Source organism: Bos mutus, chromosome 16 (assembly GCF_027580195.1).
Source record: "Bos mutus isolate GX-2022 chromosome 16, NWIPB_WYAK_1.1, whole genome shotgun sequence".
Lineage (NCBI taxonomy): Eukaryota > Metazoa > Chordata > Mammalia > Artiodactyla > Bovidae > Bos > Bos mutus.
Genome location: NC_091632.1, coordinates 59,997,442 through 60,022,822, shown reverse-complemented (window position 1 = coordinate 60,022,822; position 25,381 = coordinate 59,997,442). Strand labels below are relative to the sequence as shown.

The window sequence follows — 25,381 nt, the reverse complement described above, 5'->3', positions numbered from 1 at the left end:
TACTTCCATTTTACCTCTCTTGCTTTTATATGTTCGTGATCATCCATTTTATTTGTACATATGTATAAACATCACACTATAGCGTTACTATTTTTACTTCAAATGGTTAATTACCTTTTAAAGAGATTTTTTTGAACTAAGAAAAAATATTTTATATTTTAAACAAATATATTTTACATTTGCCCACGTATATACATTTCTTATAGGGGGCTTCCCTGGTGGCTCAGGAGTAAAGAATCTGCCTGTAGTGCAAGAGATACAGGAGATGCGAGTTTGATCCCTGGGTCAGCATTATTCCCTGGAGGAGGAAATAGCAAAACACTCCAGTATCCTTGCCAGGATAAATTCCATGGACAGAGGAGCTTGGCAGGCTATAGTCCATGGGATCGCAAAGAGTTGAACATGACTGAGCATGCACACATTCATTTCTTGTATCCTTAATTTTTTGTGCAGATTCAGGTTTTCATCTAGGGGCTTCCCTTGTAGCTCAGTCGGTAAAGAATCTGCCTGTAATGCAGGAGACCCAGGTTCGACTCCTGGGTTGGGAAGATCCCCCGGAGAAGGAAATGGTAACCCATTCTAGTATTCTTGCCTGGAGAATCCCATGGACTGAGGAGCCTGGAGGGTTATAGTCCATGGGGTCGCAAGAGTTGGACACGACTTAGCAACTGAACCACCACAGATTTTCATCTAACTTTTTCTTTCTGCTGAAAGAAAGATTTCAACATTTCTTGCAGTGTAGATATGGTACTATTGAATTCTTTTAGCTTTTGTGTGTCTGAAAATATATTTTACCAACCTTTTGCTTTGTTTTGTTTTACATATTTAGAAACTTGCTTTTTGGCATAGGAATCATATTGTTTTGTAATAATGTCATTGACATATAAATCATGTAAGTGTACACTCACCCATTTGAAGTGAGCAATTCAATCATTTTTAGTAAAATCACAGAGTTGTCCATGACCACAATCAATTTTAGAACATTATCATCACCCCCAAAATGAAATCCCCCTTCCTCAACTCCCCCATCTCTGCCAGCCCTAGGCAACCAGTAATCTACTTTTTGTCCCTATAGATTTGTGTGTTCTGGACTTTTCATGTAAATGTAACCATATACTATGTGGTCTTTTGTGGCTAGATTTTCATGACTTAACATAATGTTTTCAAGGGTCATTTCTGTTGTGGTATGTATCAGTACTTTATTTTCTCCATTTTTTTCTTTTTGTCAATGTATTGATATACAGCATTTTATTTACTAATGCATTAGTTTTGTGAATGTTTGAGTTGTTTCCATTTTTGGCAATTATGAATAATGATGCTATGAATATTTGTGTACAAGATTTTGTATAGATACATGTTTTCATTACTCTTGGTTATACACCTAAAATTAGAATTTCTGGGTTAATTGGCAACTCTATGTTTAAACTCTGGAGGAACTGTTTTCCAAAGGGGCTGTACCATTTTACATTTCTACTAGCAATGCATGAGAGTTCTAGTTTGTCTACATCCTTGCCAACACTTGTTATTATCTGTCTCTTTTAGTAGTCTTCTTAGTGGATATGGAGTGATAGCTCATTGTAGTTTTGGTTATCATTTTCCTAATGGCTAGCCATGTTAAGCATCTTTCCATCTAGTTATTTACGATTGTATATTTACTTTGGAGAAATGTCTATTGAAATTATTTACTCATTTTTAACTAGGTATTTGTCTTTTTATTATTAAACTTAAAGTGTTCCCTATATATTCTAGATCTAAGTCCCGTATCAGATACATGAATAGCAAATATTTTCTACCCCTCTGTGTGGCTGTATTTTCATTATTTTGATTAGATCCTTTGAAGGACAGATGTTTTAAATTTGATGAAGTCCAATTTATCTATTTTTCATTTGTTGCTTATGCTTTTAGTGTCATACCTAAGACATCATTGCCTACTCTAAGATTTCTCCTTATATATTTTTTTAAAGATTTTTATACTTCTAGATCTTACATTTAGGACTATGATTTATTTTGAGTTAATTTTTGTATACAGCTTGCCAACAAAGGTCTGTATAGTCAAAGCTGTGGTTTTTCTGGTAGTCACATACAGATATGAAAGTTGGACCATAAAGAGGGCTGAGCACTGAAGAATTGATGCTTTCAAATTGTGGTGCTGAAGAAAACTCTGGAGAGTCCCCTGGACAGCATGGAGATCAAACCAGCCAATCCTAAAGGAAATCAACTCTCTGAGTATTCATTATAAAGACTGATGCTGAAGCTGAAGCTGCAATACGTGGACCGCCTGATGCAAACAGCAGACTCACTGGAAAAGACTCTGATGCTGGGAAAGATTGAGAGCAGGAGAAGGGAGCGACAGAGGATGAGTGATTAGATAGCATCACTGACTCAATGGACATGAGTTTGAGCAAACTCCAAGAGATAGTAAAGGACAGGGAATCCTGGCATGCTGCAGTTCAGGGGGTCACAAAAAGTCGGAAACAACGTAGCGACTGAACAATAGCAACAAGGTAGGGTTCAATTTCTTTCATTTGCTTATATATATCAGTTATCCCAGCACCATGTGTTGAAAAGACTTCAGCTTATCTTTGAAAAATATTTTTACCTGATGTAAAAACTCCAGACTGTCATATTTTCCACCAGCACTTTAGATATATTGATCTTCCATTTTCTGGATTGCATATCCCCAAGGAGAAATTTATCTTTGGGAGAAGGAAATGGCAACCCATTCCAGTGGTCTTGCCTGGAAAATCCCATGGACAGAGGAGCCTGGAAGGCTACAGTCTATGGGGTCGCCAAGAGTCAGACACTACTTAGCAATGAAATCACCACCACCATGTACATAGTGTATCTGTTTTTTCTCTTAATGAGTATTTTTCATTGCCACTGGTTTTAAGCAGTTTGATGTGCATTCATGTCATTTTACTCACGTTCCTTAAGTTTGGGTTTGTTGAGCATCTTAGATCTGTGAGTTTTCATTGTATTTGGAATGCTTTCTTTCATTATTTCTTGAAACGTGTTTTCTGTTTCCTGCCTCCTTCAAGGACTCCAGTTACACATATATTCAGCTGACCCAAGTGCCCACACTGATACTCTGTTCATTTCTTCCAGTCTCTTTTGTTTCATTTTGGAGAGTTTATATAGCTATGTCTTCAAGTTCACTAATATTTTCTTCTGCAATATCTAGTATGCTGTCAATCCTGTCCAGTGTATTTTCTTGTCAGCCATTGATTTATTCACCTCAGTTTGATTTGAATCATTTTTATATAATCCATGTTATGCTTATGAAATATAACTGTGTCAATATCCTTGTGTAATAATTGTATCATCTGTGTTATTTTGGAAGATTCCTATCAATTGACTTCTCTTTCCCTTATGGGTTGTATTTTCCTACTTCTTTGCATGCTTTGTAAAATTATTGTATTCCAGATATTGTGAATTTACCTTGTTAAGTGCTACATATTTTTTACTATTTTAAATAATCTTGAGCTCTGTTCTGAAATGCAGTTAATTTACTTGGAAACATTTTGATCTTTTCAAGACTTGTTTTCAAGCCTTGTTAGGTAGGATAAGAGTAGCTTTAGATCTTAGGCCGATTCCTCTTTACTGAGTAATCTACCTGATCCACTGAATCATAGGTTTTCCACTCTGGCTAGTGAAAATACAAACTATTCTCTACTCCAGTAATTGTTCTTCCTGTCCTCTCTGGTGATTCTTCCCTGGCCTAAGGTAGTTCCTCACATGCAGTTCCTCATCATTAGTCAGTTGAAGACTTGAGAGGAACATTCTACAGATCTCTTGAGCTCTCTCTGCAAAATTCTCTTTTCCCCATGCCATTCTCTCCTCTCCTGTACTTTTCTCTTATGTATTCCAGCTGTGTTTGCCTCCCCTAACTTTCGAATCTGTCTCTTCAGCTCAATGAGATCACTTGTTTGAGTTTCCCCTTTTCTGGTTGTGGCCTGGAAACTTTATCTGAGGAGTAAGCTGGGATAATCGTAGCACTCTCTTCATTTCTTCCATTTACTTTAGGGATCACTATCCTGTGCTGTTTATTGTCCAATGTCTAAAAATGATCATTTCATATATTTTTGCTAGTTTTCTAGATATTTAACTGAAGCACAAAGGGAGGGAAATCTAGACTGGTAGCCATAGTCTTTAAAAAATGTTGTATCCCATTCTCTGCACTCTGAGTAGTTTTATCATTGGGAATAGGCTGGGTTATTTCTTATAACTCCAATGTTAGGTCTTCTGGATGTTCCTCCACTGTAAACCTCGCAGCGTTAGGCACCATGGGAGGTTTACAGTGATATATGGTATTATGCTGTCTTCTGTTGGTTTCAGGTGTACTTGTCTAGTTTTCTCAATCAGAATGCAAATTCTCTTAAGGTCAGGGACCCTCCATACCTTATATTTTATGCCCAATCCTCACCAAACTAGACACATTTATTTATTTATTAAATATTTATTTAATTGGCTCCATCGGGTCTTAGTTGCATCACTCGGGATCTTTCCTTGCAGAACATGGGGACTATCTAGTTGTGGCATATAGGCTCTGAGGCACGTGGGCTCAGCAGTTGCAGCACATGGCTCAGTTGTTCCAGGGTATGTGGGATCTTAGTTCCCCAACCAGATTCAAACTTGCATCCCCAGACTGGCAGGTGGATTCTTAACCAGTGGACTACCAGGGAAGTCACCACATCTATTTTTCGACTGTTACTCAGCCTTTAGTTAGTGAAAATTCCATCTGAAGTGTTAAAAAATAATACACTTGGGATTAGAGTTTATGTCAAGCATCAGTGTTTAAATGCTGAGTTAAAAATGAACGCTGATTCATCCACTATAGTTATATATCTGCAGGCAGGAAGCACTACCACTACTGCTCTCACTGTGGTCAGCAGAGAATTTTTTTTTTTTTTTTTCTGATTACCCACCAAGATTGTTAGTATCTCTTTAAGGTAATAATAATAGTAAAAAAAAAAATGATGCAGATATAAAATCTGTAGAAAATCTTCAAAGTAAGCAGTCAGTTCTTCAGTAACTGAGCACTCTCATGCTTCATATAAAAGCACAGGTGAAAATCAGTCAAAATAATTATTAATGAAGTAATATTTAATTAGGTCATTTTGAAATTTTGCTTTTCCCACCAATGAATTGTTAGTAATACCACTCTAAATAGAAATAATAGAAGTTAAAATGACCTCTTTATCTGCTTTAATATTCTGGTAGGATACAGGAAGAGAGTACAGTACAATTTCATTCACTCCCTCCACAACAAATATGTCCTCAATCAACAGTAAATATATTTCAAGTTTGTTTCTAGTGTTGAGGGTGCTGCTGAAGGGAAGACAGAAGATGGCGTGCTCTCATGGCATATTCCCTCCATATATAAATATTCCATATTTATATATGGAAGCTCCATGTAGGTAAATAGTGTAGTATATTTATAATATGTGAAGAATTATGAGTTCATCAAATCATTGGTTGAGTACCTCATATATTCCAGATATTTTCCCTGGGGCTTATGTTACCCAGTGAACAAAACAGAAAAATTCCTTTCTTCAGTGAAGCTTATATTTGGGGTAGGGGGACAGTCAAATAGGTAAACAAATATAAAGCAGGTGGTAGCTGCTCTGAAGAAAAATAAATCAGTAACATGGATTAGATAACCATGCTAATAATAAGTAGGGAGCTCTTATTTACTTAGGGTTGTCAGGGAAGGCATCTCTAATGAGATATGCTATTGATAAAGACCCTTGATGAAGTGAGGGAACAGGTTAGCCAGCAGACTATTCAGGGGAACTGTTCCAGGTTGAGGGAAAATTGCAAGTGCAGATGCTCCCGTGTATGAGTGGGCTTGGTGTGTTTGAGTGAAACTAACAGAGCCAGGAGAAAGTGCTAGGAAGTGGGAGTAAAAGGGATGAGCAGGGTCAGATCAAAGAAGGCAGTGCAGACCATAATAAAGTCACTGTGTTGTACTTGGAAGTGGAAAGCCAGAGGAAGATTTTGAGCAGAGGAGAGACATGACCACATCTGTATCATCAAATGATCGCTCTGACTGCTGCTGACACAATAGACTTTGGGAGGGCAGGGCAGAAGCAGGGAGAAGAGTAAGGAGGCTATTGCAGTCTTTCAGGTGAGAGATGACAGTGGCTTGGCCTGCAGTGTTAACACAGGAGGTGGTCAGATTCTGGGCATATTTCAAATGCTTATGCTAAGTGAAAGAAGTCAGACAAAAAAAAAAAAAACATAATGTATCATCCCATTGATATCAAATTCTAGAAACTACAAATCAATCTAGAGTAACACAAGGTTTTTTGGAGACAGGCAGGAGAGGGGAGGGAGGGATGGCAAAGGCGCATGAGGATTCTTTTCAGGGGAATGGATATGTTCATTACCTTGATTGCAGTGGTGGTCTCAGGAGTGTATACATGTCAAAACTTATCCAGTTGTAGATTCTGTGTGCATGTGCATGCTAAGTTGCTTCAATCATGTCGAACTCTTTGCAACCCCATGGACTATAGCTCACCAGGCTCCTCTGTCCATGGGATTCTCCAGGCAATAATACTGGAGTGGGTTGCCATGCCCTCTTCCAGGGGTTCTTCCTGACCCAAGGATTGAACCCGAGTCTCGTATGTCTCTTGCTTTGGCAGGCAGGTTCCTTATCTGTAGTGCTACATGGCAAGCCCCAATTGTACACTTTGCTGCTGCTTCTGCTAAGTCGCTTCAGTCGTGTCTGACTCTGCGACCCCATAGACGGCAGCCCATCAGGCTCCCACGTCTCTGGGATTCTCCAGGCAAGAACACTGGAGTGGGTTGCCATTTCCTTCTCCAATGCATGAAAGTGAAAAGTGAAAGTGAAGTCGCTCAGTCGTATCCGACTCCTAGCGACCCCACAGACTGCAGCCTACCAGGCTCCTCCATCCATGGGATTTTCCAGGCAAGAGTACTGGACTGGGGTGCCATTGCCTTCTCCGATTGTACACTTTACATATGTGCAATTTACTGTATGTCAGTTATACCTCAAACAGGTTTACCTGGTGGCTCAGATGGCAAAGAATCTGCCCGCAATGCAGGAGACCCAGGTTCTATCTGTGGGTCAGGAAGATCTCCTGGAGAAGGGAATGGCAACCCACTCCAGTATTCTTGCCTAGAGAATTCTATGGACAGAGGAGCCTGGCAGGTTACAGTCTGTGGGGCTGCAAAAAGTTGGACACAACTGAGTAAATCTCTGCCTGTCTGCCTATACCTCAATCAAATAATTCAAATAAAGGGTGCCCAGGATTATCTGATGGATTGGACTTGGGGTATGAGACAAAGAGGAGTCAGAATAGTTTGTAAGTTTTTGACTTGAACATCTAGAAAATACAATGACCAGTTGTTGAGATAGGGAATATTGAAAGGAGCATGGCTTGAGAGAAAATAAGAAGTTTAGTTTTCAACATATTAAGTTGGGGATGCCTAATAAACAAATCTAAGATTCTAAAGCAAAGAAACATATAGTAGAAAAGAAATTAAGAACTCCTAATGGCAATACTATTTCCACAGTCACCTAATCTGTTGTATAGTCTCTCCAGACAGCATGGGAACGACACTGGACCAGTGGGACATCTCATGGTCCCTGTAGATAAACAACTGTGAACTCTTGCTCGTCTTTTTCTTTATTCAACATTATGGTTTGCATAGATAGACCACATTCTTTCCTCTTGCTTTTAAGGAATCTGGTCAGTTTGGGAAACTAATTAATGGGTTTGATTGGCATTTGGGGTTAGTTGATGATTAGCCTTGGCAGAGACGATAGAGAGAAGCCCCTGGTCACAGACAAATGCAATATCTTCATCTTGAAAATGAAGGCAGTAATAGGACCTACTATTATTGTGAAGATTAAACAAACTGATACCTATAAGGACTTTAGAATACCACCTGGACATAAAGAAAACACTCAACAAATGGAGGCCGCTATTAACTAGCTTTTCCTTCCTAACAACTTTTGCTTGTCGTCGTTTTGATGTAAGTTGGTTTCTCCTAAATTGTGGGCTTGTCTGTTGATCTACATGTTTGCCTTCACCACCCTAGTGTTTTGTCCAACATCTGGCCTAAAATGGTAGCATGAAATGGAATTCCAACATATTGGCATTGAATTAAATTATTCTCCCCTTATGGATAAGAGCTTCTCTGCTGGCTCAGATGGTAATGTAGTACCTACCTGTAATGTAGAAGACCCTGGTTCAATCCCTCGCCAGGGAAGATCCCCTGGAGAAGGGAATGGCTACCTACTCCAGCATTCTTGCCTTGACAGTATCCTTCTTGGACAGAGGAGGCTGGCGGGCTACATTCTGCTGCTGCTGCTGCTAAGTCACTTCAGTTGTGTCTGACTCTGTGCGACCCCATAGACGGCAGCCCACCAGGCTCCCCTGTCCCTGGGATTCTCCAGGCGAGAACACTGGAGTGGGCTGGTGTTTCCTTCTCCTATGCATCAAAGTGAAAAGTGAAAGTGAAGTCGCTCAGTCGTGTCCGACCCTTAGCGACCCCATGGACTGCAGCCTACCAGGCTCCTCCATCCATGGGATTTTCCAGGCAAGAGTACTGGAGTGGGGTGCCATTGCCTTCTCCGAGGCTACATTCTATGGGGTCGTAAAGAATCGGACACGACTGAGCGACTAACACTTTAAATTTCTTATGGATAAAACCCGCAGAATCTGAAGATCTCAGCATGGGGACCCATTGCCCATCTACATCCCCCAAGGCTAGGGGACGAGGGGTGCGGAAAAAGGCCAAGCAGGCCACCGGCTCTAATGTACATCAGCGACCCATCATTCTGCTGACCTCTCCTTTTCCTATAGGGAGATCACGGGATGGGGATGCTCCCCAAAACTCCTGGGAGTCAGAAGAGGGAATCTCGAACTGGAGACTAGCAGTGGAAAATCGTGTGTGGGATTTGGTAGTTAGGAAAAAGAAGTATCAAACCACGATGGGGAGGTGAGGATGAGCCAGACTGAGAAGGACCAGAAATCGGAAGCTGCAAGAAAGGGGTCCAAGAAGACCTGCTGTGGGATGGCGCGGGGTGGGGGATGCAAGATGGAAGAGCAGAGTGAGGGAGGAATGGAGTCTCGCGGAGGGTGGACGACGCAGGGACCGAGGCAAAGGCACGCGGTTGGACGAGGAAGAAGAGAGTCCCGGTTGCCAAGGCAGACACCCGACGAAGAGGCCTCGGCAAGGAGGTGGGAGCGCGCGTCCTTCTCCTCCTCCGGGACCCCCGCGGTCCCCTCCCGGAGGCCGCGCTGACGTGTCGGCAGCGGACTCACAGGCCGGCGGGCGCCGCCCCTCCCGCTGCCGCGCGTCCCCCGCCCGCGCGCCCCGCCCCGCGCCCCGCGCCCCGCCCGCCGGCGCCCGCCCGGCCGCGTCCTCCGCGTCACCGGCTCCGCGAGGTGACCACAACATGGCTGCGGCGCAGGGGCTGCTCTTCTGGCTGCTCCTGCTCGGGCCGCCTTGGCGCGTGCCCGGCCAGCCGGAGCAGGACCCCGGCCGGCGCTTCTCGCAGCTCAAACTCTGCGCGGACGAAGAATGCAGCAGTGAGTGCCGGGAGGGCGGCGGCGGCGCCGGGGCATCGCCGGGGCGGGAGCGGGAGCTCGGCCGTCCCGCAAGCCGACCCGGGGGGCGCAGGCCGGTAGGGCGGAGCGCCGGGTGGTGGGGGAGGGCGACCTCCGGGTCCCTGCGTCTGTCCCCTCCGGCTTTCCGGGCGCCCGGCCAACCGGCCTGGGCGGTGGGGGTCTCTGCCTCCCACTTGTTGCCAGCTTTTCATTTTTCCTTCGCGGACGGAGGCGGGGGATGGTGTGGGGGGTTCGGAGGTGGCCCCCCGGTTTCCCCGGGGGCAGCTCGCAATGTCCCCTCCCCCGGCACGCCCCGGCTCCGAGGGGAGATGGGGTTGCGCGCCGCGCGCCCCGGGCTCCGCACGCTGCCTGCGAGCGCTTTCCTGCCCCCGTCGCCGGGTCCTCGCTGGGTGCAGTCCGGGGGCGGATGCGCCGGGACTCGGTGGGCGTCTTCCATGCTGCAGGTTGCTAGGGCTCGGAAAATCCTCCCTGGCGCAGCCCCTTCGCCCCTCTGCTTAAGTCAGATTCCGGGCTCGGACCGCCTTTTCAACAGGGATTGGAGTTGAGGTTTGGAATGAGCCCGGAGTCCAGGCGTGCGGTGTGTTCCAAGGTCTCCTCCCCGGCTCTGCCTCAATCCTATCATTTCTGTGCTTGGAAGGCTCCCGCAAATAGCCCGGCAGGGAGGGCATCGGGAAGGCCAAAATCTGTCTCTCGAAAGAGGCCGAGACTCTGCATCGGCCACCTGGTATCAGTCGTCTCCAATGCGCAGGAAGCGAAATTGTTCCCTAACCGCGAATTCGGGGTGGGCTGGGGGTAGTGAGAAGGGCAGAGATCCCCAGACTCAGATGAAGAGTGTTAAAGTGAAAATAGTAAGTACCCCAGGGGTTTTATAAATCCAGCCAGCTTGAGCCTTGATCAGTTATATTGTTGGGCTCTCCTCCTGTGCTTTTGCCTTGGGCCGCTATCATCGTTGTGGTCTCAAATAACCTTGTAACTTACTGACAACCATTTCACACAAGGTTGTTCATGTGTTGTAATCAGTGCATATAGAAAAACATTCCTTCTGAGGCCAAAGCCTACAGTTTAGCTATTTAGATTGAAATCAGTGTTATTCAAAAACAGATTTCACAATCGGAAGAACCGTAGCACTGCCACATCATTAGTGGAAAGAAAGGAGGCTGTCTTGGATTTGTTTAAGCCATTCCTAGAGGTAACCCTAAGACTGATGTAAATAAACGCTACAAAAGTGGAGCAACTTCCATCAATTTTTCCTGCAGTTTTCTCAGAGTAAGTCCAGGTTATTAGCAAGCAGTGTTGGTTATGGCCAGTGTTGGCTCTGCTTTGCTTTCAAACACTATCCTGCCTGGGTACCTCAAAACCAGTCATCTGGAAAATTGTAACATCCCTAATGCTTCCTCAGTATGGAGACATGGTGTTAGAAGGGCCCATGGGTGTCACATAACTGGAGAAATGGCGTGTGTCCAACGAGTGTAGCCAAAGGTGATAGCCAGCAGCTAGAGCAGGGTCTGGGTCCCCTGTTGTATTGCGTAAAGTGTTTGTTTAGTAAGATGTGTCCATGTTAGCTGTCCTTGTGTGCTTTTCAGGTAGCTGCCCCACGGAGTGCATTATGTTGTCATCTGATTTATTATTATACCTCTGCAGTGATCTTCATATTTCCAATTCTGATAGGATCTCCAGTCTATCAATTTAAGAACTGTCCATCACCTTCAACTTTGCCTCTCACCTAATTATATCTGAATTAGAATGCTGACATGTATTAAAATAATCAGCTTCAAAATCCAGATAACCCCCTTTAAATCTGTGTTTGTCCCTCAAATATGTATGTAAAGATACATCTTAAGGTACTTATTGCCAGTTGGTTTTTAGAACAAGTGTTATTTCCGTTTCATCCTTTCCTTTCTCTGCTATTTAATTGCATTTGTTATTTCATTTGACGAGAAGCTGTATATTTGGCCAACAAAAAGAAAAATACTGCTTCTATCAATTTCTAGATCGAATATCGTTTAAGTCCTGCATGTTAAGACTGAAGGTAACTACTGGACAGTTCTCATGGTTTTGCTTGTCCCTGCCACATACGATTTTGCTTATAGAAACAAAACCTGTTTGCCCACTTTTGATTTTGTTTTTAGAAATAAATAAACCTCCTTAATGTTGGATATATTCAGCATTATATGCTTTCAGAAGATATTATCTTATGTGATTGGATCCATAATTGGGTATGATAGCCTTTCCCATTAATTTATCCAGATACTGACAGAGCAACTTGACTGCAAGTGAAGTGGAAGGTGTTTCCTGTTGCACAGTAGCAGTTATAACCACTTGAAGAGGGCGTTTGAGTGGTTAGTTCAAGTTAATTGACCTCTTGGGGGTTCTTGGGTGCTCTCCCCAGTTACCTATTACCACTGCATGTAGTCATGCTTACACTAGTCGCATCTGTGCTTGAATTTACCCAACTGCAAAATGAAGCTTTTTATAATTATGAAACACCAAAGACTGAAAGCTGGATGGTTAGAGAGGGAACCAAGAGTTGCACTCGAGACCAGCCATGTGTGGCAGTGGACACATTGCTTTTTGTTTGCATTATCCATAGGAAAAACAAGGCAAGTTTACCTCTCTCCTGGCTACTTGCAAGGGGATGTCCTGATTTATAACGATACAGCTCTATAGATGCTCTGAGCATATGAGCTGAGGCTGATTGGTTTCAGAGAGTACTGGAGAAGCTTGATTGTTGTTTACAGTGGATTGTTATGTTTCCTGATAAATCAGTATTTGAAAGTTGAATCCTGATACCCGCTTTTTCCCTCCCCGCTCTTTCTATACAGTGCTAATGTACCGGGGTGAGGCTCTAGAAGATTTTACAGGCCCGGATTGTCGTTTTGTGAATTTTAAAAAAGGAGACACTGTATATGTCTACTATAAACTGGCAGGGGGATCACCTGAAGTTTGGGCTGGAAGTGTAAGTAAAAATTTGACATAATTTTCTGCCTTTTTATTGACTTGTTTAAGCACTGTAGATTTAAGTAGCTACAGTTTCTTGGGGTCTTGATGGAGTTAACTTGTCCCCTCTGCTTGACTGTGGAAAAAGGGGCTCGTTCTATGTCCCCTGCTGGCATCAGGCCTGGCACAGAAGGGGGTCTCCAACAGAAGTGAACTGCTTCCAGGTGCTGCTCCTCAGAGTCAGGCCTTACAAGCCACGAGTGCTCCATATGTAGCAAATAAGGACGTGGTGTGTGTGTATGTGTATATATATATATATATACATACATACACACAGTAGAGCATTCAGTTCATTTCAGTTAGGTTCAGTCTCTCAGTCGTGTCTGACTCTTGCAACCCCATGGATTGCAGCTCTCCAGGCCTCCCTGTCCATCGCCAACTCCTGGAGTTTACTCAAACTCATGTCCGTTGAGTCGCAGTAGAGTATTGTTCATTCATTAAAAGACTGCAGTCTTGCTGTTTGCAACATGGGTGGATTGGAGGGTGTCGTGTTAGTGAATTACGGCAAAGGCAAATACTGTATGTTACAAATACTGTACGTACAAATACTTCCACTTATAAGTGGAAGCTAAAGAGTAAGACAAATGAATATAACAAAACAGAAGCAGTCTCACAGATGCAGAAAACAAACTGGTAGTTACCAATAGTGAAACCTGAAACTTCACTTCACTTTGAAACTTCTTAACTTCATTGTTTCAAAAAGGAAGGATTCCTAAGCCTTAGACTTAATCCTGTAAAATATGGGCAAGATAGTGTTTCAGGCATTCCTGTTAAGAGTTGATTTTTTAAAAGAAATTTTTTTCTAAACTGTTAACATACCTAATCATGTGTGCTGTTTCTGTTAAAAAAGCAAAATGTGATTTTTGCTGTGTGCTTTCCTGTTTGTTTGCTTGTTTTGCTTGCAACTGCTGGGGCATCCTTTTCCTGCTCTTTGGACACTTGCTCCCACGAGTTCTTCCCAGCAGGTCTATTCCCAGCCAGCTCTGTGGGTGCAGGGATGGCGGACATGGAAATCAATGACTTGTCACGCTTTGATGTTTTTAATGAGGTGATTCACTAGAAGTGACCTGATTGGGAGGCTTATGAGCTATTGTCCTTTCCTTTCTATGTGATGTGTTGCCTGATTATTTATTGAAAGTAGTAAGAGTCCTGAATACCCTAAGGATTGTCCAAACTTAGAGATAACACTCAGTCCCAAAGGTGAACATTTTCACTCTCTGTAAATCAAACAACAGAAAAGAAAGCTTAAGAATCCCCTATTGGGAAAAACAGATTTATTTTGCTGGTGGTCCAGATTCCTCCAGTAAGACCAACTGGTCAGGTACAACCTTTCTATTGAGGCAGAATCCCAGTTGAATGGCTCAGATGCTGAAGAATCTGCCTGCAGTGCAGGAGACCTGGGTTTGATGCCTGAGTCGGGAAAATCCCCTGGAGAAGGCGATGGCTACCCACTCCAGTGTTCTTGCCTGGAGAATTCCATGGACAGAGGAGCCTGGCGGGCTATAATCCATAGAGTCACAAAGAGTCGTACACAACTGAGCGACTAACAAACACACACACACCAATTGAATCACCATATTCAGAAGACAATCTGTTTTGTTCCTTTCAAGTCTATTGTATGAGATTTCTTGATAGTCTTTACTCTTGGAACTTTTTTTTTCAAGTCCATACCGTTTTTGATAAAGTGGTGAAGTTGGAGCATTTGGGTAAGTGAACTTGACTTTTCACCTCTAGAGAGCCTGCCAGTCTTTCTGGTTCCTGACTCTGACCCTGCCTTTGCAGGGAAACCCTGCCCTCAGCTCTCAGCCAGAAGGGATCTTTGCTGTCTAATAGACAGCCGCCGTTCAGGCGGCGCTTTGTTTGCACGACTCGTGTGGCATTCCTTTTACTGCCTTGTATCGCAGTTAATGTGTACTGTCTTAGCTCTAGTAAAGTCAGAAACTCTGTAACGGGGCATGTGTCTTACCCATTTTCCTTGTGAATATCTCCTTTCAGGGAGCAGCGCTTGTTTCCATTTGTCCCAAGTGTAGCTAATGTACTTGTTCTCTTGAAACAATATTCTTTTCCCAAATCAAATCAACAGAGATGAGATATAGAAGCAAGATTAGATATAAAAGTTACCTTCAATCATGAGGACCTATGATTCTGCGTCTTTTTGTCAGATCCTAAGAAACAGGACCTACTCGATGTAAAAATATATGGAGTTTTTTTTACAACTTGTGGTCTCAGTTGACAAAGATCACACCAAGATAAATGTATTTCCTTTCTCCACATAGCTCTGATTTCTTTGCCTTTTCTAGATTCTCTTAATAAACTTTTCCTGAGAAGGGAAAAAGTGTATTTTCCCTCAGCCTCCCCTCTCATTTCATGATTAAAAACTCTGTCTCCTGAACTTTCAAGATCGTTCTTGTTTCTATTTTTTAGTTTTCATTCTGCAGCTTTTTTTTTTCTTTTGTTTTTTTAGAATTTTATACTTTAACTGCCAGTGTAGCAATTTAAAATTGCACTGTCTTATCTAATCTTCAAGGCAGTGTTCTAGTAAAACTGGCTTTCACAGAGTTGCCAGATATAACAAAAGCTCTCATAATGTGGGTATTTTAGGAGTTAGTGATAAGATACCCTCTTTTTTTTTTTTTTCCCTTTCTGTGCATTTGATCTGCATGTCAGTCTCCTCCTCTATTGATTGGGAAGAGATCTGCTACTCCCTTTCAGACTACAGTTAGTAAAAGACAGTATGTGTTTCTCAAGAGGACACACAATATATTGATAATAATACCTTTTAGGTCTCCTTGGTGGCTCAGTCAAGAGACCACCTGCAATGCAAGAGACCCAGGTGGTTCAATCCCTGGGTTGGGAAGATCCCCTGGAGAAGGAAGGGGCAACCCATTCCAGTATTTTTGTTGGGAAAGTTGTTCATGCTATAGATAAATGGGATTATCTTCTGTCTTTACTTGCATGAAACTAAGCTTGCTGTGTAGATTAGTATGAATTTTATTTTCTCCCACAAAACTTGAAAATCTAGTTTGGAAAAAGCTAGTGCAGTCCATGGTATCAGTCAATATTTGCCTTTTGTTGTACTGGTCATGCATTTCAGAAACGTATTTTTTTTTTACTTATTAATACGTCTAAGACCTGGTTTTTGAGTGATGCTGTGAAATGTGCAGATAAATTCTTGTTAGAGGGTATTTGGAATTGTTTCTAATCAACTTTTATTTACATAGTTTTAATTGCATAATATACACTAACTTTCTCTTGTACAGATCTTCTAGCTATTTTAGAAATCTCACTGTATGTGCCCCGTGTTTAGAATTAAGCTGAATATTGAAATAAAATTTCAGTGGTTTTAGAAAAGTTGTCCTTACAACATTCTGTATTAATTTATTTTGGAATAATAATCTCTGTAATCATAACAGCAACTATCTATCTCTTGTGGTTATATCTGCCTCTCTGTATGTTTCCTCTCACTACTGAGAGGTCTCTCGTTTATGTTTCTTATACAGAATTTTGACTGATACTCATTTCTTCTGCTGTTTTTTAATGTAGGTTGGGCATACTTTTGGATATTTTCCAAAGGATTTAATCCAAGTAGTCCATGAATATACTCAGGAAGAGCTGCAAGTTCCAACAGATGTAAGTTGTGGATTCTGTTGTTGTTGTTCTCAGTTATAAATTGACTTATAAATTCACCAATTACACCTAATTAACTAATTTTGAATGTGTTTTGATCAAAACACATAAAATCATAAAAAATTAGAGTTGGAGTTAGGGTTACACTTAATTAACTAATTTTGAATGTGTTTTGATCAAAAAAGGAAAAACAAGTTAACATCTGTGGTTCAGATTTTAATTTATCAGACTGCCTTTAAAGAAAAGAGAAGTTTGAAAAGAATTTATGGCAGACTTTGTATCAGAATCTGACAGTTCTACGTTGAAGCAGGTGTTCTTGTACAAGGCTGTGTATGCTTATTCAGGATTTTTATTTGCTACTTGATATGAGAAAAAAATGAAGAATTCAGTATCTTTGTATTTAGTTATTAAATGCAGGAAGTAACTAAAAATTTTTTTTACCTTTTTTTACTTCAAATTACCTGAAGTAATTTTTTTTTTTTTTACTTCGAGCAAGATGAGAAGTTGTCTCAATACTCATTGAATAGCCTTTAGACATTGCGAGTATATAGAAATCAGGTTAAATTAATCAAACCCTAAATTATACGTTAGGCCATAAGGTTTTCTTTTGGACTCTTTAATGATTTAAGGGATTAGAGTTATGGGATAGATTCTGGAAAAGGGAACCTGAGTGTTTCACATAAGGTCCAGCCTCGAATCTGCAAGGTCCTGACTGCACAGTCTGGAAAGCATTCATCCAGGTGCACTAATTTTAGTAGCTTTGTGATGACAAGGATTTTGTGTTCTGGGATCCTTACTCCAGCTGATTATTTTCTGGAGTTTTAAAATTAATAAGAATTGAAACCCACCTTCAAACAGAAATCTTCGAGCAACTCTTCGGAGTCTCTGCAAGAGTGTGCAGGCTGCTGGCCTGGGGCATGTATCAGCTGAGCTCTGCTGAATAGATGAAGTCACAGAGCCATTGCTATTCTTGAAACTTTTTGTCTTCCCAAGGGTCATGAAATCAGCCTGATTGCCTGTTAGTCCTTGCTCCTAATGAGGATACTGCTGGGAGGGAAATTATACGCTAGACAGCAGCTCGTGGGTCACAGAGACCTCATTTGTTGGGGATTCCACCTTCTTGTTGCACCTCTCACTCCGTGCTTCTCTCAACATGAAGAAATGGCATAGAAAGGCACGTGGTGAACAGAGGAATCATTCGTTCCTGCCACACTTGTCCGGTCTCTCCAAGGACTCTGAGAGTTTAGTTAGGGGAAGGAAATTATCTTTGTTGGTTTTTAAACTTTTCCCTCTGTTTAATGACCCATTTTATGTCAATTTGTTTACTAGCAGAGGTTAAAAAAAAGTATTAGGTTTATGGGTAGTCTGAAAGCAGATCTCTTTGACACCTAATCAGAACCCTGATTTAGAGTGTCTCCCTCACTGAATCTTGTCTTCAAGCTATACTTGTGATGGTTAAGTGGGAGCCCCTTGACACCATTCTTTGTCCCTCGATATTTTTACTTCCCCTGCACTTGTATTTCAGTAAGATGCTTCTTAAGCTGATTTAACTTTCCCAGTCCAAGTAAAGTATAAGTCAGGAATCCGTTGTAGAACGAGAGCCTGTCAGCAAGGTGGTACTGCTTGTCTCCAGCTAGGTAAGCAGGAAAGTACAGCCTAGAGGGGAGGATGAGGGAGATGCTGGGTGGTCTTCTAGTTTCTTCTGGACCAACTATTATGGGGTAAATTCCCAGAGCATCAGGTATAAATGCTGGAAGTGGGGAGGACCAATAAATGATGCCCTACTTTTCCCTACTTGTACTCAGAACAAACTGAGAAACCCAGCAGGCAGGTAGATGGAGACCAGGATGTCACCATCTCTTACTGATAAAACTTTTTGGAGAACACAGCTCAAGTGTGCAGAAATTAATGGGCTTTGAACATGGCAGTCTAGAATGAGACAGACTTACCCAGCCACAGGCAGAGCTAGCCAACTAGGGGGCTCTCCTAGTGGACTGTCCCTTATAAAACTGCCAGCATGGAAGAGAGAGGGTGTGTGTTCCCTCCAGCCAGGCCCAAGCAGAGAACAGGGGTGGTGCAGGACAAACCCACCAGCCACATGAGTCATTCCTCCTTAGGGAAAAGAGAATGAAGGGAAGCCAGGAACATTACTCAGGTAGGAGCCCTTCCTCATGGAAATACGAAGCCAAGGGAAAGATGGGGTCTATCCTTCTATCTCCTGACTCCCCAGGGTTGGCACAAAAGCCCCGCCAGGACCAAACATGAATTTGCAATCATCTCTGTCATTAGCGTGGGCAAGCACTTGTTCTTTTGACACTCGGTTAGTGACACGCTAATGTTTTTCTTTGCCTTGCAGGAGACAGATTTCGTTTGTTTTGATGGGGGAAGAGATGATTTTGATAATTATAATGTCGAAGAACTTTTAGGATTTTTGGAATTGTACGATTCTGCCACTGAAGATTCTGAAAAAGTTAAAGAAAAAACTGCTCAGCGTGTGGAAGAACCTCCTGAAGCATCTAATGAAAGTGACGCTGAACCTGAGCCCGGAAAACCCAACTCAGAGGAAAGTGAAAGCGTACTCTCAGAAAACACTGCGGAACTCAGGGAAAGATCTGAGGCTCAGAAGAGCCACCCCCAGGTAAACAGTCAAACAGGTCATGCTCAGGGAGAGCGAACTTCATTTGAATCTTTTGGAGAAATGCTGCAAGATAAGTTAAAAGTGCCAGACAGTGAAAACAACAAAACCAGCAATAGTTCTCAGGTCTCGCACGAGCAGGAGAAGATCGATGCTTATAAACTTTTGAAAACAGAAATGACTCTGGACTTGAAAACCAAGTTTGGCTCAACTGCAGATGCACTGGTATCTGATGATGAGACAACCAGACTTGTTACTTCATTAGAGGACGATTTTGTTGAGGATTTGGATCCTGAGTATTACACAGTGGGAAAGGAAGAAGAGGAGAATAAAGAAGACTTCGATGAGCTGCCGTTACTAACCTTTACAGATGGAGAAGATACGAAAAGTCCAGGGCACTCCGGAATTGAGAAACACCCAACAGAGAAAGAGCAGAATTCAAACAAAGAGCATAAAGTTGAGGAAACTCAGCCCCCAGGCATCAAAAAGGGTGATAAAGAGATACCGAAACACCGGGAAGATACTGTCTTCTCTGATGTTATGGAAGGGGAAGAAAACACAGACACAGATTTAGAGAGTTCTGATTCAAAGGAAGAGGATGACCCATTAGTCATGGATAGCAGATTGGGGAAACCACGACCAGAAGATCATACTGACCCTGAAAAGGCAGCAGACCACCTTGTGAATGTAGAAGTCCCCAAAGCAGACAGTGACGACGACCCAGAAGTGGGCGCAGGACTTCACATGAAAGACAAGGGGCGGAAAGTTGAGGAGCCCAGGAGGGACTGGGTGCAGCATGAGGTAGGGCTAGAGGACGAGACGCAAGAAGACCAGGCTGTGCAGGGCTCTTCTCAGAGTGGCCACCTCAGGTCTTCACCAGCTGCTGAAAAAAGTACAGAAACATTAAAATCAGCCTTTGCTAACCAAGAGAATGACCTGAAAGGAGCAGCCGTTCACATCTCCAAAGAAATGCTTCACGAAGAAAAGCCCTCAGGGCGGAGTTTGGAAGGTGCCTCAAAGAGTGACTCAGTCCCGCAAGCAAAAGCGGCGGGGAATCAAGGGGAGGAAGGAAAGACTGAACGGGAACCTGTGGGCGTGGCAGCCCCCTCGGGCGATCATCAGCCTAATGCTTCCAAAGACAGCGTGGACGAAGTAGACGGTTCAATAAGTGGGCCTAAACCACACGTGCTTTCGGGGGAGCATCCGAGCGCAGAACTTATAAAGGATCGGCTTCTTAAACTTCAAAATCAGACCAGGTTCTCCTCTCCAGATGACATGGGCTTGCCAGGAGACCTGGAAAAAAAGCGGCCCGTTCTGGAAAGAAATCTTTCCTGGCAACAAGGAGGTGTGGCTGCCGCAGTTAATAAGCAAGTGAGTGAAAAGAGAGAGCTCCCTGAAGAAGAGGTCACCAGGGTCACCAAGGATGCCTCAGATGAAGGGCAGGAAGTAAGAAAAACAGGCCAAACTGATAGCATAGAAGGGCGAGGCTTCCGCCCAAAAGAACCAAACCCAGAAGATGAAGATTACAGCCCTGAAGAACTCCTGGAGGATGAAAATGCTATAAGTGCAAAGCAGGCTAAAGAAAGAAGCCCTGAGATTCAGGATAAGAGGTTAGATGTTGACCTGCAAAACCCTGAAAAACCTGTTTCAGGTGCCATTAATACTGATCCAGAAACTGAAAAAAACAAAGAAGAAACTAGTCATGTATCGGAAAATGAAAGAAAAAATGAGACTGCGGGTAAAGCGGTAGACAGTCTGGGCAGGGACGCAGGTGGCCTGGTGGTGGAAAAAGAAGGAAGCTCTCCTGTGCATCAGAAGGTACAGAGACCCTCTGAAGGAAGTGACTTTCCTGGCAAGAAACAAAATCAGACTCCAGAGTTAGGGGAAGCGTCTCAGAAGAAAGATCCTGATTATCTTAAAGAAGACAACCATGAGGGCCACCCAAAGACCTCAGGGCTCATGGAGAAGCCTGGGGTACAACCCTCGAAAGAGGACGACGAGGATGCAGAGAAATTCGTGGGCCCAGGAAGCCGGGGGTCTGCTTCCGAGGACCCTGACGATGACCCGTTCCCCTGGGCTCCACATGCCCCTGTGCAGCCTGAGGAGAGTGTCCATTTGGAGGACTTGCCCCTAATCAGCAGCTTCTTTAAAGATCAGCAGTCTCTGCAGCGATTCCAGAAGTACTTTGACATCCACAAGCTGGAAGCCATGTTCCAGGACATGTCATCCAAGCTGAAGTCAGCTCAGCGCGAGAGCCTGCCCTATAACGTGGAGAAAGTCCTCGATAAGGTCTTTCGTGCTTGGGAGTCGCACATTCTGACAGAGGCAGAGAACATGCTTGATGCTCGCGTGACGGAAAACAGAGACCTGGAAACGAAGGATAGTAGCGTCTTTGAGGAGGCTGCAGTGCTCGATGATGTTCAAGACCTGATCTATTTCGTCAGGTACAAACACTCCACAGTGGAGGAGACTGCTCCCCCAGCAGCAGCACAGCCTGTAGAGGGAGGCTGGGATGGACCAGCAGAAGGTGAGGTACCCACCTATGGCCTTGTAGGGTTGGGCTTGAGAAACAGGCGTGGGGGCCAGGGGGCCGCTGAAGTGCCTCGTGCCTGATCTTTGAAGCTCTCTCCATGGGTCCCAATGTGCCCAGAGGTGAGGGGCAATACAGGGATGTCCACATGGCCCTTCCCACCTTCTCTCTTGGAGGCTGGAGTATAGATAAATATTTCTTGATCCACTTTTCACTTAGACAGTTGAGACCAGTAGCATACTCTGCAGGAAACTTTATAAAAAGAAAAAGACTCGAGCAAGAAAATGGTGTACAAAGTAGACCTGGTGACAGCTTACCAATTTCATGAAAGCACTTTTTGAACACATTTTCTTCACCATAAAATAACTCCTGTCTGTCCAGGGATGGACTGGCATTAACTTTTAACTCGATGCCTTGCCTGAGTTCATGCCCTCTAACATTCTTCTTTTTTTTTTTAAGAAAGTTTTTGTTTGGTTGGTTGGTTTTGTTTTTTGGCCGCACTGAGCGATGTGTAAGATCTTAGTTCCCAGACCAGGGATCGAACCCAAGCCCCCTGCAGCGGAAATGCAGAGTCTTAACTACTGGACTTCCAGTGTAGTCACCCCTCTGCCCAGGTTTCATCTTCAACGGATGCCATGTTCTTCCCTGCCCTGTTAAGGCAGGCACTTTGATCAATTAAATTCTACCAAGCCCTTGAGTTCTTGCATTCAGATTCCATTCCAACCAAGGAATGGAACCAGGATGCAGAGCCTCCTAACACAGCACTTGACATAGAAGCCATTCCTTACAGAGCGACTGGACAGACCCTGAGGCAGAACCCTAGAAAAGTTGATTCCTAGCTCCATGCTCTTTCCTCTGTCCCCGTGCTTCTGAGATGGGAGGTATACAGACTCTTAGGTATACTTTGAAGAGATTTGAAAGGCACCTCGGCGAGCTGCCTTTTCATGTCACGCCCTTCCCTGTACCAGCTCTGTGAAGCAAGCCTGCTTCTGTGTGGAGGAGATGTGTTACTTCTTTGTGGAGTAGATGTTTGCTATTTCTGCTCTTGACTAGAATTCCCTTTTCCACATTTTTCTGTGTGGGCATATGTTGGTTTGCCAAGGGAAGTTAGGTTTATTGAAGTCCTTACAGGAAAGATATTTATGAAATGCTTTGGGATCAGAGTTTCTCCATAAATTTTATCATGTAGATTAGATATCCATAATGTGAGAGAAAGCAGTTGAAACTCTTCTTTCCTTGCCCAGTTTTGCCCTGTGGGGTGCCAGCGCATGGAGGGCAGGGTGGGGGGCCACGGAGTTGTGTGCTTGGGGCATGCTGGAGGGGGACTTGTCATTGAGCTTTGCCAGCCCAATGTGTTCTTCTCTCCTGTAGACACACAGCCACCACTGGAGGAGAACTTCCCACAGGAGCACATGGAAGTTCCTCTGATGCAGATTCCCAAAGAGCCCAGCCATTTGGCTCAACCCGTGACCAGGGACATGGGTACCTCAGGAGTGGCCCAGAAGCCGCAAACCGAGGAAGATGGAGACCCAGGTAACATGTGCTAATTTTTCTTTACAAAGTAGAACCCTGTCCTAGAGAAGACCCGCTAGGAAATTTGTTGATAAAAGTAAGAAATGGAGGGGACCATAACACAGGCATAAATGCATTTTAAAAGTAAGAAATCCTGGAACTGAAAGGTTGTTGTTTAATCATGCAAAGACATCGGGATTCTTGGCCCCCAGAGGAGAAGAATTCAATCCGGGGCCAGAGACAAGGCTTGATCGCTCAGAGCTTTTGTGTAATAAAGTTTTATTAAAGTATAAAGGACATAGAGAAAGCTTTTGACATAGGCATCAGAAGGGGGCAGAAGAGTACACCCCTGCTAGTCTTCAGCTGGATGTTATATAGTCACTAGCAGTCTGTTTATGAAAGAAAGGAATGTCTTAAAATTTAGAATGGCACCAGGCCCCTCACCCATAAGATGCATTTTGGAATAATCTTGGCACCAAATGGTTTATCCTAGACCATAAAATGATTAACTTGAATCTTGAAGAAGAGCAGACCACCATACAAATAGTTTCATTTACATAGATTAGGGGAACAATATCTGAGTATAACATACTGGTTTGTCAAGCAGGTTCTGAGCCAAGAGGTGGAACCGACTTGAAGACAGAGTTTGGGATAAATGCATAGTACATTAGCATAGCTTAAGACAAACATTTCCATAAGAAAAAGGCATTGGTTATCTCTAGGTTTGAGAAGTTAACTTCAAGGGAAACCAGGTGTCATTATGGCAACACAGTATTTTAGGAGAAACCTCCTTTTAAATTTGTATAGAGAAGGAAAAAATATCGCTAGTTTGTTTCCTCCTGCCCCTTAGGAGAGAGAAAAATGTCTGACACTTGTAGGCTATTTCCTCGTTTGGAGACCCCTGGCCTTTCTGCCTGTTACCCTCTCAGAACTAGCAGAGAAAAGCAGGAGTCAAGACAGATGGAGATCAGTAATAGCAAACAGGTCAGAGACTATAACTAATCTACCAACCAGTACTTGGCGGGCATTAGCTTATGTGAGTAATGGAAATCTAAAATACTATTCTTAAAAAGTCTTATGCTTAAAACCAGCAGTTTTCAGCCAGACCAACAGCGGGGAAACTGGGCGTGGAGACCAGAGATCTTGTTTAACAATCCCTCCAGGGAATTCTGACCTGTTAGAAGTTGAAGTTTGAGAACTACTGCTCTGTGTCTCGGAGAAGGCAATGGCACCCTCCTCCAGTACTCTTGCCTGGAAAATCCCATGGGTGGAGGAGCCTGGTAGGCTGCAGTTCATGGGGTCGCTAAGAGTCGGACACAACCGAGCGACTTCACTTTCACTTTTCGCTTTTATGCATTGGAGAGGGAAATGGCAACCCACTCCAGTGTTCTTGCCTGGAGAATCCCAGGGACAGGGAGCCTGGTGGGCTGCCATCTATGGGGTCGCACAGAGTCGGACACGACTGAAGTGATTTAGTAGCAGCAGCAGCTCTGTGTCTCAAATTCTGTTTCCTTCTGTTCTCTCCTCCATCCCACTCCCAATAGAGTACATTGTAGCTCAGGTCTTTTGTTAATATGCTACCTAGACATGGTAAAGCTTCTTTTAAATCTGTGAAGGGGATATTTACGTCTAGATATCCTTATCCTTATACTGGAGAAGGCAATGGTAAGCCACTCCAGTACTCTTGCCTGGAAAATCCCATGGATGGAGGAGCCTGGTAGGCTGCAGTCCATGGGGTCGCCAAGAGTCAGACGAGACTGAGTGACTTCACTTTCACTTTTCACTTTCACGCAATGGAGAAGGAAATGGCAACCCACTCCAGTGTTCTTGCCTGGAGAATCCCAGGGACGGGGGCGCCTGGTGGGCTGCCGTCTATGGGGTCGCACAGAGTCGGACACGACTGACTCGACTTAGCAGCAGCAGCAGCATCCTTATACTATAAGATTAGAGGAAACAGTGCAGAACTTTGCAGGAGGTAACAGTCCAGTGGAGGCAGAACCTTGGGAATAGTATCACTACTTAATCACAGAGCACAATAAACATCCAGTGGGACAGTGAGTAGCAGATTTCATTTGGATTGAGAAAGTTGTTTTCAAAATAAAGGATTTTTTAAAATTCATTTATTTTTAATTGGAGGATAATTACACTGTTGTGTTGGTTTCTGCCATACATCAATATGAATCAGCCATAGGTATATATATGTCCCCTCCCTCCCCCCGCCCACCCAAAATAAGGTTTTTAAAAATGCAGCCCCAGTATTAGTATCAACGGCGTTCTAATTTTTGTGTAGCTCACTCACTTTACTGATAAATCAGAAGAACAGCCGATTTGTGTTATTTTGTCTATCCAGTATTGTGATACAACATCATTATCGTTTTGTGTTTTTAGAAGTTGTGGTCTCTAACCATAGGTAGAGTCTTACGCTATGATACCGCAGGCCCAGCGGCACTGGGCTGCCTCCCTGACCACCTCAGCCCT

At 43.5% G+C, this 25,381-nt stretch overlaps 1 protein-coding gene across 5 annotated transcripts in view; it reads left to right on the top strand.

The window, feature by feature from the left end:
• The first annotated feature begins 9,389 nt into the window (after window positions 1-9,389).
• Window positions 9,390-25,381, top strand: part of MIA3 (MIA SH3 domain ER export factor 3) — a 59,685-nt gene continuing 43,693 nt past the window's right edge. For 3 of the 5 annotated variants that reach the window (XM_070385477.1, XM_070385474.1, XM_070385473.1), the window contains exons 1-5: window positions 9,390-9,563; window positions 12,425-12,558; window positions 16,143-16,229; window positions 18,583-21,388; window positions 22,763-22,924. In XM_070385477.1, the coding sequence (XP_070241578.1) occupies window positions 9,431-9,563; window positions 12,425-12,558; window positions 16,143-16,229; window positions 18,583-21,388; window positions 22,763-22,924 (3,322 nt within the window). In that variant the 5' untranslated portion in view covers window positions 9,390-9,430. Of the gene's footprint in view, window positions 9,564-11,849; window positions 11,942-12,424; window positions 12,559-16,142; window positions 16,230-18,582; window positions 21,389-22,762; window positions 22,925-25,381 lie in introns of all 5 variants that reach the window. The other 2 variants (XM_070385476.1, XM_070385475.1) reach the window with 2 other exon arrangements.